At 40.1% G+C, this 14572-nt stretch overlaps 1 protein-coding gene across 4 annotated transcripts in view; it reads left to right on the top strand.

The window, feature by feature from the left end:
* abca2 (ATP-binding cassette, sub-family A (ABC1), member 2) overlaps nt 1–14572 on the top strand; it is a 478875-nt gene that overhangs the window by 242079 nt on the left and 222224 nt on the right. For all 4 annotated transcript variants that reach the window (XM_069932956.1, XM_069932974.1, XM_069932964.1 and 1 more), the window contains one exon: nt 10817–10999. In XM_069932956.1, the coding sequence (XP_069789057.1) occupies nt 10817–10999 (183 nt within the window). The remainder of the gene's footprint in view (nt 1–10816; nt 11000–14572) is intronic.

Here is a 14572-nt window from a genome sequence, read left to right as displayed (position 1 = left end):
TTTTATCCTGATCTGAGTCAAGATGTCATTCAACTTCGACGTCGATTTAATCCAGTTAAAGAAGTCTTGTGGCGTAAAGGTTATGTCTACTTTTCGTTACTCTGCAGTGTTGAAGGTCTTTTACGGAGACTATCAATTTTGCTTTTTTGAAATTGATTGTGAAGCAATGATTTTTGCTGACTCATTGCCAGATATAAGAGGACAAAGACGTAGTCCACCATTATCTCCGAAAGAAAAATCTGGTAGTTCTGGAAACAGAAGAAATGGCAGAAATGGGAACAATGGGAATGGAAAGAGTCTACCTCCTTCCGAAATGGGATCTTCGAGATTGGAGTCTTTTGCATGAAAAGAAGAATTTTCTTAATTTATTTTTTCTTTTGTTATTATGATACTTGGATGTTACTGATTGTTTGGCTGGGGAGGGGGAGATTTGCACTAAGTTCTTTACTAGTCATCAGCCACTGGTGGGTGATCCACACCCAATTTTTGTTTAGGGGATTGGGGGGGGTTATTTATTTATTTTTTAAAAACTTTTTTCTTAGTTTTTAATTTGTGTTTCTTTTATTGGAGAGCCTATATACGTTGATTTGAGTTTTTATATAAAGATATTATTGGTATTTAGTAATAATTGTAGATATATCGAAGTTGAGGTTTGCTACTTTTAATGTTCAGGGATTAAATAGTCCGATTAAACAAGAGAGTCTTGGTGTATATTAAGAAAATGAAAATTGATATTGCCTTTGTACAAGAAACACATTTGAATGTGAAGGAAAGTGTGAAATTAAAAAGGGATTGGGTTGGACATGTATATTTTTCTTCATTTAATTCGAGAGCTAAATGTGTAGCAATTTTGATACATAAAAATTTATCTTTTGAATTACAATCAGTGGAGGAAAAGGCAGGATGTATTCTTAAATTAAATTGTAAGATTTTTAGTGAATTTTGGACTTTACTTAATATTTATGCTCCAAATGCAGATGATGAAGTATTTATTTTGGATGAATTTTTATGTTTGGGTCAAGCTAATGATAATATTTTAGTTGGTGGTGATTTTAATTGTATTTTGGAACCTTTATTAGATAAATCTCCGAAGAAAGTTAAAAAATCCAAGATGGCAATCCAGGTCCAAGCGTTGATGAAAGATCTTAATTTAGTGGATATTTGGAGAAGTCTTAATCCGACAGATTAAGACTTTACACCATGGGTGTAAAGGGTGGGGCCAGTACTGCGTGCACTGCACTCCACCTAAAAGCTCCTTTGCGCAGGCCCGAGGACAGGTCCACGTCCTCCCCCTCCACGTCCTCCCCCTCCACGTCCTCCCCCTCCACGTCCTCCCCCTCCACGTCCTCCCCCTCCACGTCCTCCCCCTCCACGTCCTCCCCCTCAAAAGATGCTCACAAACTCAAGCTAGCATGCTGGAACATCAGAACCATGCTAGACAAGGCTGACAGCCACCGACCTGAACGTCGGTCTGCCCTCATTGCACATGAACTCCTCAGACTTGACATCGACATAGCCGCTCTCAGTGAAGTCCGCCTGGCAGATGTAGGCAGCCTCCAAGAACGCGGCGCGGGCTACACACTCTACTGGTCTGGCAAGCCTTCGGATGAACGATGCCTATCTGGTGTAGGCTTCATGGTCAAGAGCTTCATTGCCTCCAAACTCGAAAACCTTCCGACAGGCCTCTCGGACCGAATCATGTCCATGCGACTCCCCCTTCAAAACAAGCGTCACATCACCCTCATCAGTGTCGATGCTCCAACCCTCCAGGCGGAACCAGCAGAAAAGGACAAGTTCTACACCGACCTGCGCAACCTCATCCAACGCACCCCTACAGCCGACAAGGTTGTCATCCTGGGCGACTTCAACGCTCGTGTCGGCAAAGACTCAGAAACCTGGCCAGGAATCCTGGGCAAGCATGGCGTCGGCAAGTGCAACGACAATGGGCGCCTCCTGTTGGAGCTCTGCGCAGAACAGCGGCTTGTCATTACAAACACCCTTTTTCAGCAGAGGGACAGCCTTAAGACCACCTGGATGCATCCCCGATCCAAACACTGGCACCTCCTGGACTACATCCTGGTGCGAGAAAGTGACAAACGAGATGTGCTCCACACCAGGGTCATGCCTAGCGCGGAATGCCACACTGACCACCGGCTGGTTCGCTGCAAGCTCAACCTTCACTTCAAACCAAAGCCCAGGAACAATAAAGCCCCCAGAAAGAGGTTCAATGTTGGAAACCTGCAGTCAGACGAAGCAAGAGGAAACTTCCAGGCAAACCTCAAAGCAAAGCTCGACGATGCAACCCGCCTCACGGACCCGTCCCCTGAAACCCTCTGGGATCAGTTGAAGACTACCATACTGCAATCCACTGAAGAGGTACTGGGCTTCTCCTCCAGGAAAAACAAGGACTGGTTGGACGAAAACAGCCAGGAAATCCAGGAGCTGCTGGCAAAGAAGCGAGCTGCCCACCAGGCTCACCTTACAAAGCCGTCCTGTCCAGAGAAGAAACAAGCCTTCCGTCGCGCATGCAGCCATCTTCAGCGCAAACTCCGGGAGATCCAAAATGAGTGGTGGACTAGCCTCGCCAAACGAACCCAGCTCAGCGCGGACATTGGCGACTTCAGGGGTTTCTACGAGGCTCTAAAGGCTGTGTACGGCCCCTCACCCCAAGTCCAAAGCCCGCTGCGCAGCTCAGACGGCAAAGTCCTCCTCAGCGACAAGATCTCCATCCTCAACCGATGGTCAGAACACTTCCAATCTCTTTTCAGTGCCAACCGCTCAGTCCAAGATTCCGCCCTGCTCCAGCTCCCTCAACAGCCCCTAAGGCTAGAGCTGGATGAGGTTCCCACCCTGGATGAGACATATAAGGCAATCGAACAACTGAAAAGTGGCAAAGCAGCAGGTATGGATGGAATCCCCCCCAGAAGTCTGGAAGGCTGGCGGCAAAACTCTGCATGCCAAACTGCATGAGTTTTTCAAGCTTTGTTGGGACCAAGGTAAACTGCCTCAGGATCTTCGTGATGCCACCATCATCACCCTGTACAAAAACAAAGGCGAGAAATCAGACTGCTCAAACTACAGGGGAATCACGTTGCTCTCCATTGCAGGCAAAATCTTCGCTAGGATTCTACTAAATAGAATAATACCTAGTGTCGCCGAGAATATTCACCCAGAATCACAGTGCGGCTTTCGCGCAAACAGAGGAACTACTGACATGGTCTTTGCCCTCAGACAGCTCCAAGAAAAATGCAGAGAACAAAACAAAGGACTCTACATCACCTTTGTTGACCTCACCAAAGCCTTCGACACCGTAAAGGGCTTTGGCAAATACTAGAGCGCATCGGATGTCCCCCAAAGTTCCTCAACATGATTATCCAACTGCACGAAAACCAACAAGGTCGGGTCAGATACAGCAATTAGCTCTCTGAACCCTTCTCCATTAACAATGGCGTGAAGCAAGGCTGTGTTCTGGCACCAACCCTCTTTTCAATCTTCTTCAGCATGATGCTGAACCAAGCCATGAAAGACCCCAACAATGAAGACGCTGTTTACATCCGGTACCGCACGGATGGCAGTCTCTTCAATCTGAGGCGCCTGCAAGCTCACACCAAGACACAAGAGAAACTTGTCCGTGAACTACTCTTTGCAGACGATGCCGCTTTAGTTGCCCATTCAGAGCCAGCTCTTCAGCGCTTGACGTCCTGCTTTGCGGAAACTGCCAAAATGTTTGGCCTGGAAGTCAGCCTGAAGAAAACTGAGGTCCTCCATCAGCCAGCTCCCCACCATGATTACCAGCCCCCCACATCTCCATCGGGCACACAAAACTCAAAACGGTCAACCAGTTTACCTATCTCGGCTGCACCATTTCATCAGATGCAAGGATCGACAATGAGATAGACAACAGACTCGCCAAGGCAAATAGCGCCTTTGGAAGACTACACAAAAGAGTCTGGAAAAACAACCAACTGAAAAACCTCACAAAGATAAGCGTATACAGAGCCGTTGTCATACCCACACTCCTGTTTGGCTCCGTATCATGGGTCCTCTACCGGCACCACCTATGGCTCCTAGAACGCTTCCACCAGCGTTGTCTCCGCTCCATCCTCAACATCCATTGGAGCGCTTACATCCCTAACGTCGAAGTACTCGAGATGGCAGAGGTCGACAGCATCGAGTCCACGCTGCTGAAGATCCAGCTGCGCTGATGGGTCACGTCTCCAGAATGGAGGACCATCGCCTTCCCAAGATCGTGTTATATGGCGAGCTCTCCACTGGCCACCGTGACAGAGGTGCACCAAAGAAAAGGTACAAGGACTGCCTAAAGAAATCTCTTGGTGCCTGCCACATTGACCACCGCCAGTGGGCTGATAACGCCTCAAACCGTGCATCTTGGCGCCTCACAGTTTGGCGGGCAGCAACCTCCTTTGAAGAAGACCGCAGAGCCCACCTCACTGACAAAAGGCAAAGGAGGAAAAACCCAACACCCAACCCCAACCAACCAATTTTCCCCTGCAACCGCTGCAATCGTGTCTGCCTGTCCCGCATCGGACTTGTCAGCCACAAACGAGCCTGCAGCTGACGTGGACTTTTTACCCCCTCCATAAATCTTCGTCCGCGAAGCCAAGCCAAAGAAAGAATCCGACAGAGAAAGATTTTTCCTTTTATTCATCTAGACATGAATCATTTTCAAGGATTGACTTCTTTTTAGTATCGGCACATTTACAAGGGAAAATACAACAAGCGGAATATAATAGTAGGGTGATTTCAGATAATTCTTTGTTATATTTTACATATGAAACTTCTGAGAAAATTCAAATAGCTTATCGTTGGAGATTTAATACAATGTTGTTAAAAAATACAGAATTTATTGATTTTTTGAAAAAACAAAATTTAAAAAAAAAAATTCTAAATCTGTACAAAGTAGGTTTGTATTATGGGATGCTATGAAAGCCTATTTGAGAGGACAAATAATTAGTTATACTTCTAAAATTAAAAAAATAATTGATTAAATCAGAGTCTTGAATTAGAAAAACAGATCGATGAGTTAGAAAAAGAATTTCAGAAAGATGCTACAGAAGATCAGAAAATAGAATTATCTAGGCTAAAATTGAAATATAATACCTTGCAATCTTATCAATTTGAATGTGTGATTAATAGGACTAAACAACAGTATTAGGAATGGGGAGAGAAAGCACACAAGGTATCGGCATGGCAATTAAAGAAAGAACAGATATCGAGGACTATTAGAAGGAATGTTAGAAGGAATTCTTTTATTACATAAACCTCGTGAGATTAATGATGAATTTTATTCATTTTATAAAAAGTTTTTACATCTGAAGGAAAACAGGAAACTGGATCGATTGATTTTTTTTAATCACAGTTGAATTTACAAATATTAGAGGATGGAGATATACCAGAGTTAGAAGAACCATTTACTGATTCAGAAATTAAAATGGCTATGCTGGAAATGCCAAATGGTAAATCGCCTGGTGATGATATTTTTTCGGTTGAACTTTATAAATTTTTTAATGATGTTTTATCTACAATATTTGGGGATGTATTATGTCAAGTTGGAGAACACTATGATTTGCCTGAGTCTTGTTCTAGTGCTTTAATTACAGTAATTCCTAAAAAAGATAGAGATCCTTTGAAGGATTCTTCATACAGACCAATTTTGTTGTTAAATGTAGATTATAAAATAATAGCTAAAGTATTAGTGAATAGATTGGCTAAATTTTGACCAAAGTTGATTCATATTGATCAAGCAGGTTTTATAAAGAATAGATATGCTTCAGATAATATTTTGCGAGTGATTAGTTTGATTAATAGATTTCGACAATCTTTAGATCATCCGATGGTGATATCCTTAGATGCAGAAAAAGCATTTGATAGAGTTGAATGGAATTTTTTGTTTAAAGTTTTGGAGAAATTTAAGTTTGGTCCTTCTTTTATTGGTTGGATTAGGGCTCTATATAGTAAACTGGTAGCTAGAGTATTGGCAAATCGTTTGATTTCGGAATCTTTTAAGTTAACTCGATCAACTCATTAAGGTTGTCCTTTATCACCAGCTTTGTTTGCGTTAGTGATTGAACCTTTAGCACAGCTGATAAGACAAAATACACAGATACAATGTATGAAAGTTTTAGATGAGGAGTATAAAATTAATTTATTTGCTGATGACGTATTGGTGTATTTAACAAATCCAGCTCAGTCACTTTTGCACTTGAAGGAATGTTTAATACAATATGGATGTCTTTCTGGATATAATGTTAATTGGGAAAAATGTGAAATATTACCGGTAAGTGAATGAGATTATTCAGTTTATAAGAATATTATTAATTGAAGTGGACTGATCGAATTAAATAACTGGGTATAATTTTGAATGTTAATTATCAATCTTTATATTAATTAAATTATGCTCCGTTAATGAAAAAATTAAAACTGATTTCATTAAATGGAAAGATTTACCTATTAATTTAATGGGAAGGATCAATACAATTAAGATGAAAATCTTTCTGCATATACAATATTTGTTTCAATCTATTCTGTACTTACTTGATAAATTTTTTTTCGAGATTTAAATAAAATGGGTAGGGAGTTTTTATGGAGGGGTAAATTTTTGAGAGTAGCTTTGAATAAATTAACTTGGAAATATGAGTTAGGGGAATTATGTTTACCACATTTTCAAAATTATTATCAGGCAGTCCAACTTAAATTTATTAGTTCATTGATGGATTTGGTACGGCCTCCTAGTTGGGCTAAAATTGAGATAGCAAGTGTTTCTGAATTTGAAATACATCAATTTTTGTTGCGGTGAAATATGAATTTGTTACAACAATATAATGTGCCTATACTAAAACATTTAATGAAGTTATGGATAAAGAAAAATAAAATGATAGGTTCTAGGGGTAAATTATTGGCTTTGATTCCGTTGTATAATAATCAACTTATTTCTTTTTCAATACATAATCAAAGTTTATTGCATTGGAGATTTAAAGGTGTGAAAAATTTGGGAGATTGTTTTAAAGAGGGTAAGTTTTTATCTTTTAATCAGATGAGGGAAGATTTTGGTATTGATAAGAATTATTTATTTCTTTATTATCAAATTCAATCTTTGGTAAAATGTATGTTTGGTAGAGATATGATTTTACCTAAAATGACTAAATTTTAGACTTCTTTTATGAAGTTACCAGAGAAGGGTTATATTTCATTTATGTATTAAATATTACAGGATGGTATGGATAGATCTAAAATTAAATGGGAAGCGGATATTGGTTTTGCTTTTTCTGAGGATGATTGGTTAGAGATTTATGATAGTGTAACTAGATTGATAAATGCACGTTATGCAATGATTAATTACAATTTTTTACATCAATTATATTTGACATCTGAAAAATTAAAAAAATATGGTTTTAATGAATCAGATTTGTGTTTTAGATGTGGTGATACGGTTGGAACTTTTTTCATGCTATTTGGTCATGTCTACATATAGAATCATTTTGGAAGAAAATTCAATCATTTTTAGAATATCTATATAAGATTAAAATAGTTTTAGATTCAACAGTAATTTTATTGGGTAGTTTGCAACCTCTGAAAGGCTTGGGATTAGATAAGTTTCAACTTGCTTTTGTATATTTAGCTTTATCCGTAGCGAAAAAATCTATTGCTAGTACGTGGAAAGATACAAATATGATTGATATTAATAGATGGCATAATGAGATGAAAAATTGTTTAATAATGGAAAAAATTACTTACGTTTTGTATGATAATTATACTTTTTTTATTAATAAGTGGCTGTTATACTCAGAATATTTACATTTCAATTTATATTGATTAGATTTTAATATGACTTTTTAATATTCTTTCTTTTTTCTTTTTTATGGCTCTCCTTAGGAGGATCTTTTCTGTTTTTTATATATATATAAAAATGTTCATGTTTAATTGCTGTATATGTCATATATTATTTGTTTTTTGAACAAATAAATAAAGTTTTTAAAAAAAAAGGACCCAGTCTTCCCCTCTTTGTGAACCACAAGGGTTTTGACCAGACCATCTTTCAAATAGGATTTTCCATAAGCTTGCCAACTTGTCCTGTTCCGGTCCCAGCTGCTGGCTGTAACATTGCAGAACTGATCTATCTCTCTCTCCCTCACTCTCTCTTTCTCTCTCTCTCTCTCTGAGAAGCCTGTTTGACTCTCTCTGCTTGCAAAACCAAATGACCCCATGACCCTCTTAGAAAAACAAGTTATCTTCTAGACAATCTGCTGCTCCTGCAAGATCTTTCATCGGTTGCCTTTTGTAAACAACAATCCATTAGTGAAGTCACTTGAGTACTTTTCAATGCTCCTGCAAAAGCTGTGAGGCCCTATATGTCTAGCATGGGGCAAAGCTCCAATATTTCAAATAAGATCTGTTTTAAAATGTTCATATGTAACCTACTCTAACAAACCTTTCCCAATTTATCTCCCAAAAACATTTCTATATACTCTCACACTTGAATTTAGCAGAGTGAGAGGGGATCTTATAGACACATATGAAATTATGAAAGGCATAGATAAAGTTGAGTTGGGTAAATTGTTCCCATTGGTGGGGGAGACTAGAACTAGAGAACATAAGCTCAGGATTCAGGGTAGTAGATTTAGTATGTTGATGAGGAGGAACCGCTTTTCCCAGAGGGTGGTGAATCTATGGAATTTGGTGGCCATTGAACCAGTGGAGGCTACCTCAGTAAATATATTATAGACCAGGATGGATAGAGTTTTACCTATTAAGGGATATGGGGTAAAGGCAGGCAGGTGGAGATGAGCCTAAAATCAGATCAGCCATGATCTCATTGAATGGCGGAGCAGGCTTGATGGGCTGGATGGCCTAATCCTACTCCTGCTCCTATTTCTTACATCTTATGATGGTGAGAGAGTCTTTACCATGGTGTGGGCACATAAACAAAAGACTCATTTCATTTCATACAGTAGTCAGTTATGAAGTTGTAATCAAGCTTTTTTTTCTGAAGAAAGCAATGGTAAAATAAAGGTTGGGTTGTTTTGCTAACAAAACGGTATTAATAATTGAACTGGGGACATGGAGCAGGATTTAAAGCAATCTCGTTTGCACAAACATTTTGCATTGCTAACTGCTCCAGGAACTCTGTGTCAAGCAGCAACTGTTTGTCGGGGAATAGGAAGGAGGAATTAGAACATGGAACATTACGGCGTAGTACAGGCGGTTTGGTCCACAATGTTGTGATGTAAACCTACTGGACAACAATTTTTCCTTACATCACTAATTTTCTTGCATCCACTTACCTGTTCAAGATGCTTTTGAATGTCCCTATTTTACCAAACTCCTCCACCAGCCCTGGCAATGCATTCCAGGCACCCACTACTCTTGTGCACCTTTAGAAAAACTTACCTCTGACATATTCCCTAAACTTTCCTCCATTCATCCTAAATAAATGTCCTCTGGTATTTGCTATTGTCACCCCAGGAGTAACTTATTAGCTGTCCACTTTATCCAAGTCTCTTATTAAATTGCATCTTTATGTATGTGTATAATTATACACTGTGTGTATGTGTGTACACTATTATCCAGAGAAATGCTGTTTCATCGGGTTATATATGTGGAGTCAGAGGATAATAAACTTGAACAATGTGGCCGCATCCACATCAGCAAGACCAAGTACAGACTGCTTTGTTGAGCACCTGCACTCTAGAAATGGAGGGAGATTGAGAGAGAGAGATTGAGAGAAGATGGGAGGGGGGTGGAGGCTGTTTACTAAAAGAAACTGGAGGTCGATGTTAAAGCTATCTGGTTAGAGGGTGCCCAGACAGAAGATGAGGGATTGTTCCTCCAAATTGCAGATGGTCACAAGATCTGGCAGTGCATGAGACCATAGACAGCCATATCAGCATGGGAATTGTGTGTTTCACTTGTCTTTGGTCTTGGTGACATTGAGAGCATATTCTGGCAGCACCCAACCAAATTCTCGATCTTCTTTCTGAATTCTGACTCATCATTTCTAGTTATTTGGCCAATAATGCGGGTGTTTTCAGCAAGTTTTGAGTGAAACTTGACTATGCACTCATGAGTGTACAGGGAATTGAGCATGGGACTAAGCACATATCATTGAGGTCCCCCCTGTAATGTGGTTAACGAGGAGGAGGTGATGTTGCCAGTTCACACTGATTACGGTGTGCCAATGTGGAAGACAAGGACCGGTTGTAGAGGGACAAACCGAGCTGCAGATCGATTCATTTAATCAGAAGTTTTACTGGTTTTGAATGCCGAGCTGTAGTCAGTGAACCATGGCCTGACATAGGTGGTCTTGTGGCCCAGATAATCCAACACAGAGTGGAGGACCAGCAAGATTTGAGTCCTGAGATCTCATGTCTATGTACAATGTGTAAAAATGCATAATAATTTAACACAAATTAATACAAAAAACCCTCCTTTAATCAAGGAATGTACATGATTGGCAAGGAAATAACATCCCGCAAGGATTAAGCATGGAAATATGGTAGCCCATGTTTGATTGTGGATAGAATTGCACAGTAAAAGATGTGACTATTTTGGGCCATCTTATTTATGAAATATATTTCACGTTGAGTAATTTACTCATTCCCAAGAGGTACTGTATGTACCTCTTACAGTAGTCCCTTCTTTATTATCAAGTTTATGCACTTATCCAGGACAAAGAATGGGGAGTAACTGAATAATCTGAGGGGCGGGGGGGGTTCATGCTTATTTCACAGCTTTCCAAAATGCTGGCAATACTTGGGTAAAGGAGAGAGATTCAGTAGAATTATGTTTTATGTTTCAGGAACACCTTCTGGGAGGCTGGCGCAAGATAGAAGGTGGACTGATTCACAAGGCACTGAGTGATCCAGAAAAAGTGATGCACAGACAGAAACTTCTTCAACTATTGGCCCAAGCTTTGGGCCTAGCAGGGTCCAGTAACTCCACAGATGCCTATGATCCCGAGGGACTTGTTGGGGAGATGGAGGTAATGTAATGGAAAATTGATTCAATGGTAAAAGTTCATGTGTTGAAAACTAAAATATTTTATGTATACTGATTTTAATCTCTTTTAGCAGCTTCTATAAACAGTGTGAATCATATAGTTCTCTCTGCAAAATTGAGAAAGGAGACATTGTACAATAATGACGTTTACATGGACAGAGGTAGATTCAGGGATTAATAAAGCATGATGAAAGGTTCTATAAACGACATGATTTCCTGTGAAATTCTGCACGGTAACTGGATGTTAGTAGATGTGCTGAGCTATGGAAACTGACATCACAGCAATCTAATTTTTACCTGCCTCACACCCATAACCCTTTATTTTTCTTGCATCCATGTGCCCATCTAAGAGTCTTTTGGTTGTCCCTATTGTACCAGCCAACGCCACCACCTCTGGTAATGCATTCCAGGCATTCACAACTCTTTGTGTAAAAAAAAAGGGAAATTGGGAAAAAAAAACTTACCACTGATGTATGCCCTCAGCTTTGCTCCACTCACCTTAAACAGATGCCTTCTAGTATTTGCTATTGTCACCTGGGGAAAAAGATGCTGGCTGCCTACCCAATCTTAGCCACTCATAATCTTGTATGCCTGTCTAATCCTTTGTTCCTCCAAAGAGAAAAGCCAACACTTTGTCAATCCTGCTTCATATGACATGTTCTCGAATCCAGACATCCCAAATCTAGTGAGTAGGAGTAGAGCTTTTGTGTCGAATGTTGTCAGACAGAATGGTGGCGGTGAACAAGGTGTAGAGTGCATCGAAAGAACCAAAGACTTGTTGATTCAAACCAAAGCTTTTATTAACTAAAGGACTGGAGCATATGTAGGTCAACCAGTCCAGAATGACCTGGTCTGGCGAGGAGCATTCCTTTAAGACCTGCCAGTAGGTGTGGCTACATTCTCAGCCAATCACAGTCATCCTACACTACCATCTGTACATATACACATTGGTGATAGAATCTGTACTATCAAAAGGGCAGCACAGTTATTATAATGGTTAGTGCAACGTTATGGCAACGTCAGCAACTGGAGTTCGAATCCATCGCTGTCTTTAAGGAGTTTGTACATTGTCCCTGTGTCTGTGTGGGTTTCCTCAATACATTTGTCAACGTGAGATGGGGGAGGTGATTACATGGTAATAGATGTGCCAGGAGAATAGGTTGACATTGAGATATGGGTGAAGGGAAAGGAAAGTTATACAACTGTCCTTCCACTCGTACAACTGGGTGATAATTACTACATGTAATCTGCTACCCAGAGACAATGATCAATAACTGCCTTGTTGCAAAACAAGTTCCATTGAAAGCTGTCCAATAGCGAAGGCAGATACTGTGTTTTGTAATTATATCTTTGGTACTTATGATTATTAAAGCAAAGATGAGCTTTTCAGTGAAATATCATGCATAATCAGTAGGTGTGTTCATTTTTGTTTAGGACACATATCAGTGATGGAATGAAATGCCTCCGCAAGCATTGACCTATATTTGCAATATATTTTCTGAGCTCTGTTTATGTAATAATAGCTGTTTCGCAGCATTGAGCAGGACCTCTGACAAAGCTGATCAAACAATAGCGGAATATTGTCCCTACATTTGCCCAAGCTACTTGCAATTGAACACCTGTGAGAACTGCCAGCAGAATGGTTTCCTCATATGTCCCACTTTTCTCTGAATCATTCAGTGACTATTTCCTGTCAGCCATCCAATTATAGTGCATTGAATTTATGATACTTCATTCATATGGAAATAATGTAGCGTATTGGGGGAAACCACTGTCAATCAAGCTCAGTCACCACAGGATTGTAAATGACTGCTTGATTTTACATACACATAATTTATATGCTATTAACCCTGCCTTTTCTCAATGTAATAACATTGTATTTTCTGGGAAATATGGCTTTAAATAGTTTCTTTTAAGTGCCAACTAGACTGTTCACTGAGCAAATTAGAATGAATGAGTCCTATAGCACAGAAACTTGGATCCACAAGGGATTGTTCCACATCCACGATTTTCATTATGGCCATTCTTTGGCTCTGAAACCTGAACTCCTGGGTTTGAATAGTTTGCTCCTTGATTTTTGCCTTCTACCTTTAGGATGCTCCTATTTATCTTGTTGCGGTGGGTTGGGATGATGACATGCTGGTGGAATGAAAGCAAAAGTAAGGAGCTGATTGTGGGCTTCAGGAGGACACGAACCATCTTCATCAAGGGTTCAATAATGGAAAGGGTTAAGAACTTCAAATTCCTGGATGTCAATATCTCTGAAGATCTGACCTGAGGTCTCCATGTCGATGCAATCATGAAGAAGGCTTACCAGTGGCTATACTTTGGGAGGAGTTTGAGGAGATTTGGTGCATCTCCAAAGACTCATGCAAGTTTATACAGGTGTACCATGGAGATCATTCTGACTGCTTCTATCACTGTCTGGAATGGAGGTGCCAATGCACAGGATAGGAAATGGTTACAGAGAATTGTGAACTCTGCCAGCACCGTCATGGGTATTATTCTTCACTGCATTAAAGACAAAAGGCAGTGTCTCAAGAAATCAGCCTCTATCCTCAAGGACTTTCTCCACCCAGGCCATGCCCTCTTCACACTGCTACCATCGCAAAGGCAGTACAGGAGCTTAAAGATGAACACCCAGCGCCACAGAAATAGCTTCTTCCCCTGCGCCATCAGATTACTGAATGCACAATGAAGTACAGGCACTATCTTACTTTCACTTCATTTGCACTTTTAAAAAATGTAAGTTATAGCAATTTTGCCCCAGTGATGCTGATGTAAAACAACGAACTTTGCAAAATGTTCATGACAATAAATTCTGATGCTGGTGCCATGCTCTGGAGACCATTTAACTTGCTAAGAGTTATTTCATAAGTGAAATTTGTTGCTGTAAACTTCTCTCGGAATCCCTGAATCTTGGCATTTCCAGTTGATGTTGTAGAACCAGAGAAGTTGGCAGTCTGTGGTGCTGATGCAAGTGTTAGTTGGTGACACTGTTCTGAGAGAAGTCCTGTTCCAAGATTGAAGCAGTCCTAAACGCTGGCATCGGTCTTGAGTGTCATCTTGGTAAAATATAGACATAATCAACAGTAATGGTTCGTTGGGTAACTGATTAAAATAATTGCGGATGACATTTTAAATTCTCTTGCAGTGTATGAACTTCAGCAGGTAAGACCTGCTCTTGAACCAGTTGGAGGATGTTAATGAAATACAATACTTCAGGTTTTCTCTCAGAACAGATTTCAACTCCACCAGTCGGTATGACCAAAATCAATACAAAGCAGTTCTTTACTTGCGTTGAATCCCATGATGTAGAATACAGCGCAGTACAGGCCTTCAGCCCACGATTTCATTTTTTAAAAACTTAGTGATACAATATGGTAACTCGAGCCTGAACCACTCTATTAACCCCATACATTTTTAACCCCATACATTTTTAATCCCACGAACCCCATACATTTTTAACCCCACGGACCCCATACATTTTAACCCCATGAACCCCATACATCTTTTGATATGCCAACCTATGTAAACCTACTCCATATCAATATAA

Source organism: Narcine bancroftii, chromosome 1 (genome assembly GCF_036971445.1).
Source record: "Narcine bancroftii isolate sNarBan1 chromosome 1, sNarBan1.hap1, whole genome shotgun sequence".
Classification (NCBI taxonomy): domain Eukaryota; kingdom Metazoa; phylum Chordata; class Chondrichthyes; order Torpediniformes; family Narcinidae; genus Narcine; species Narcine bancroftii.
The sequence above is the reverse complement of the archived record's forward strand: the minus strand, read 5'-3'. Positions and strand labels throughout refer to the sequence as shown.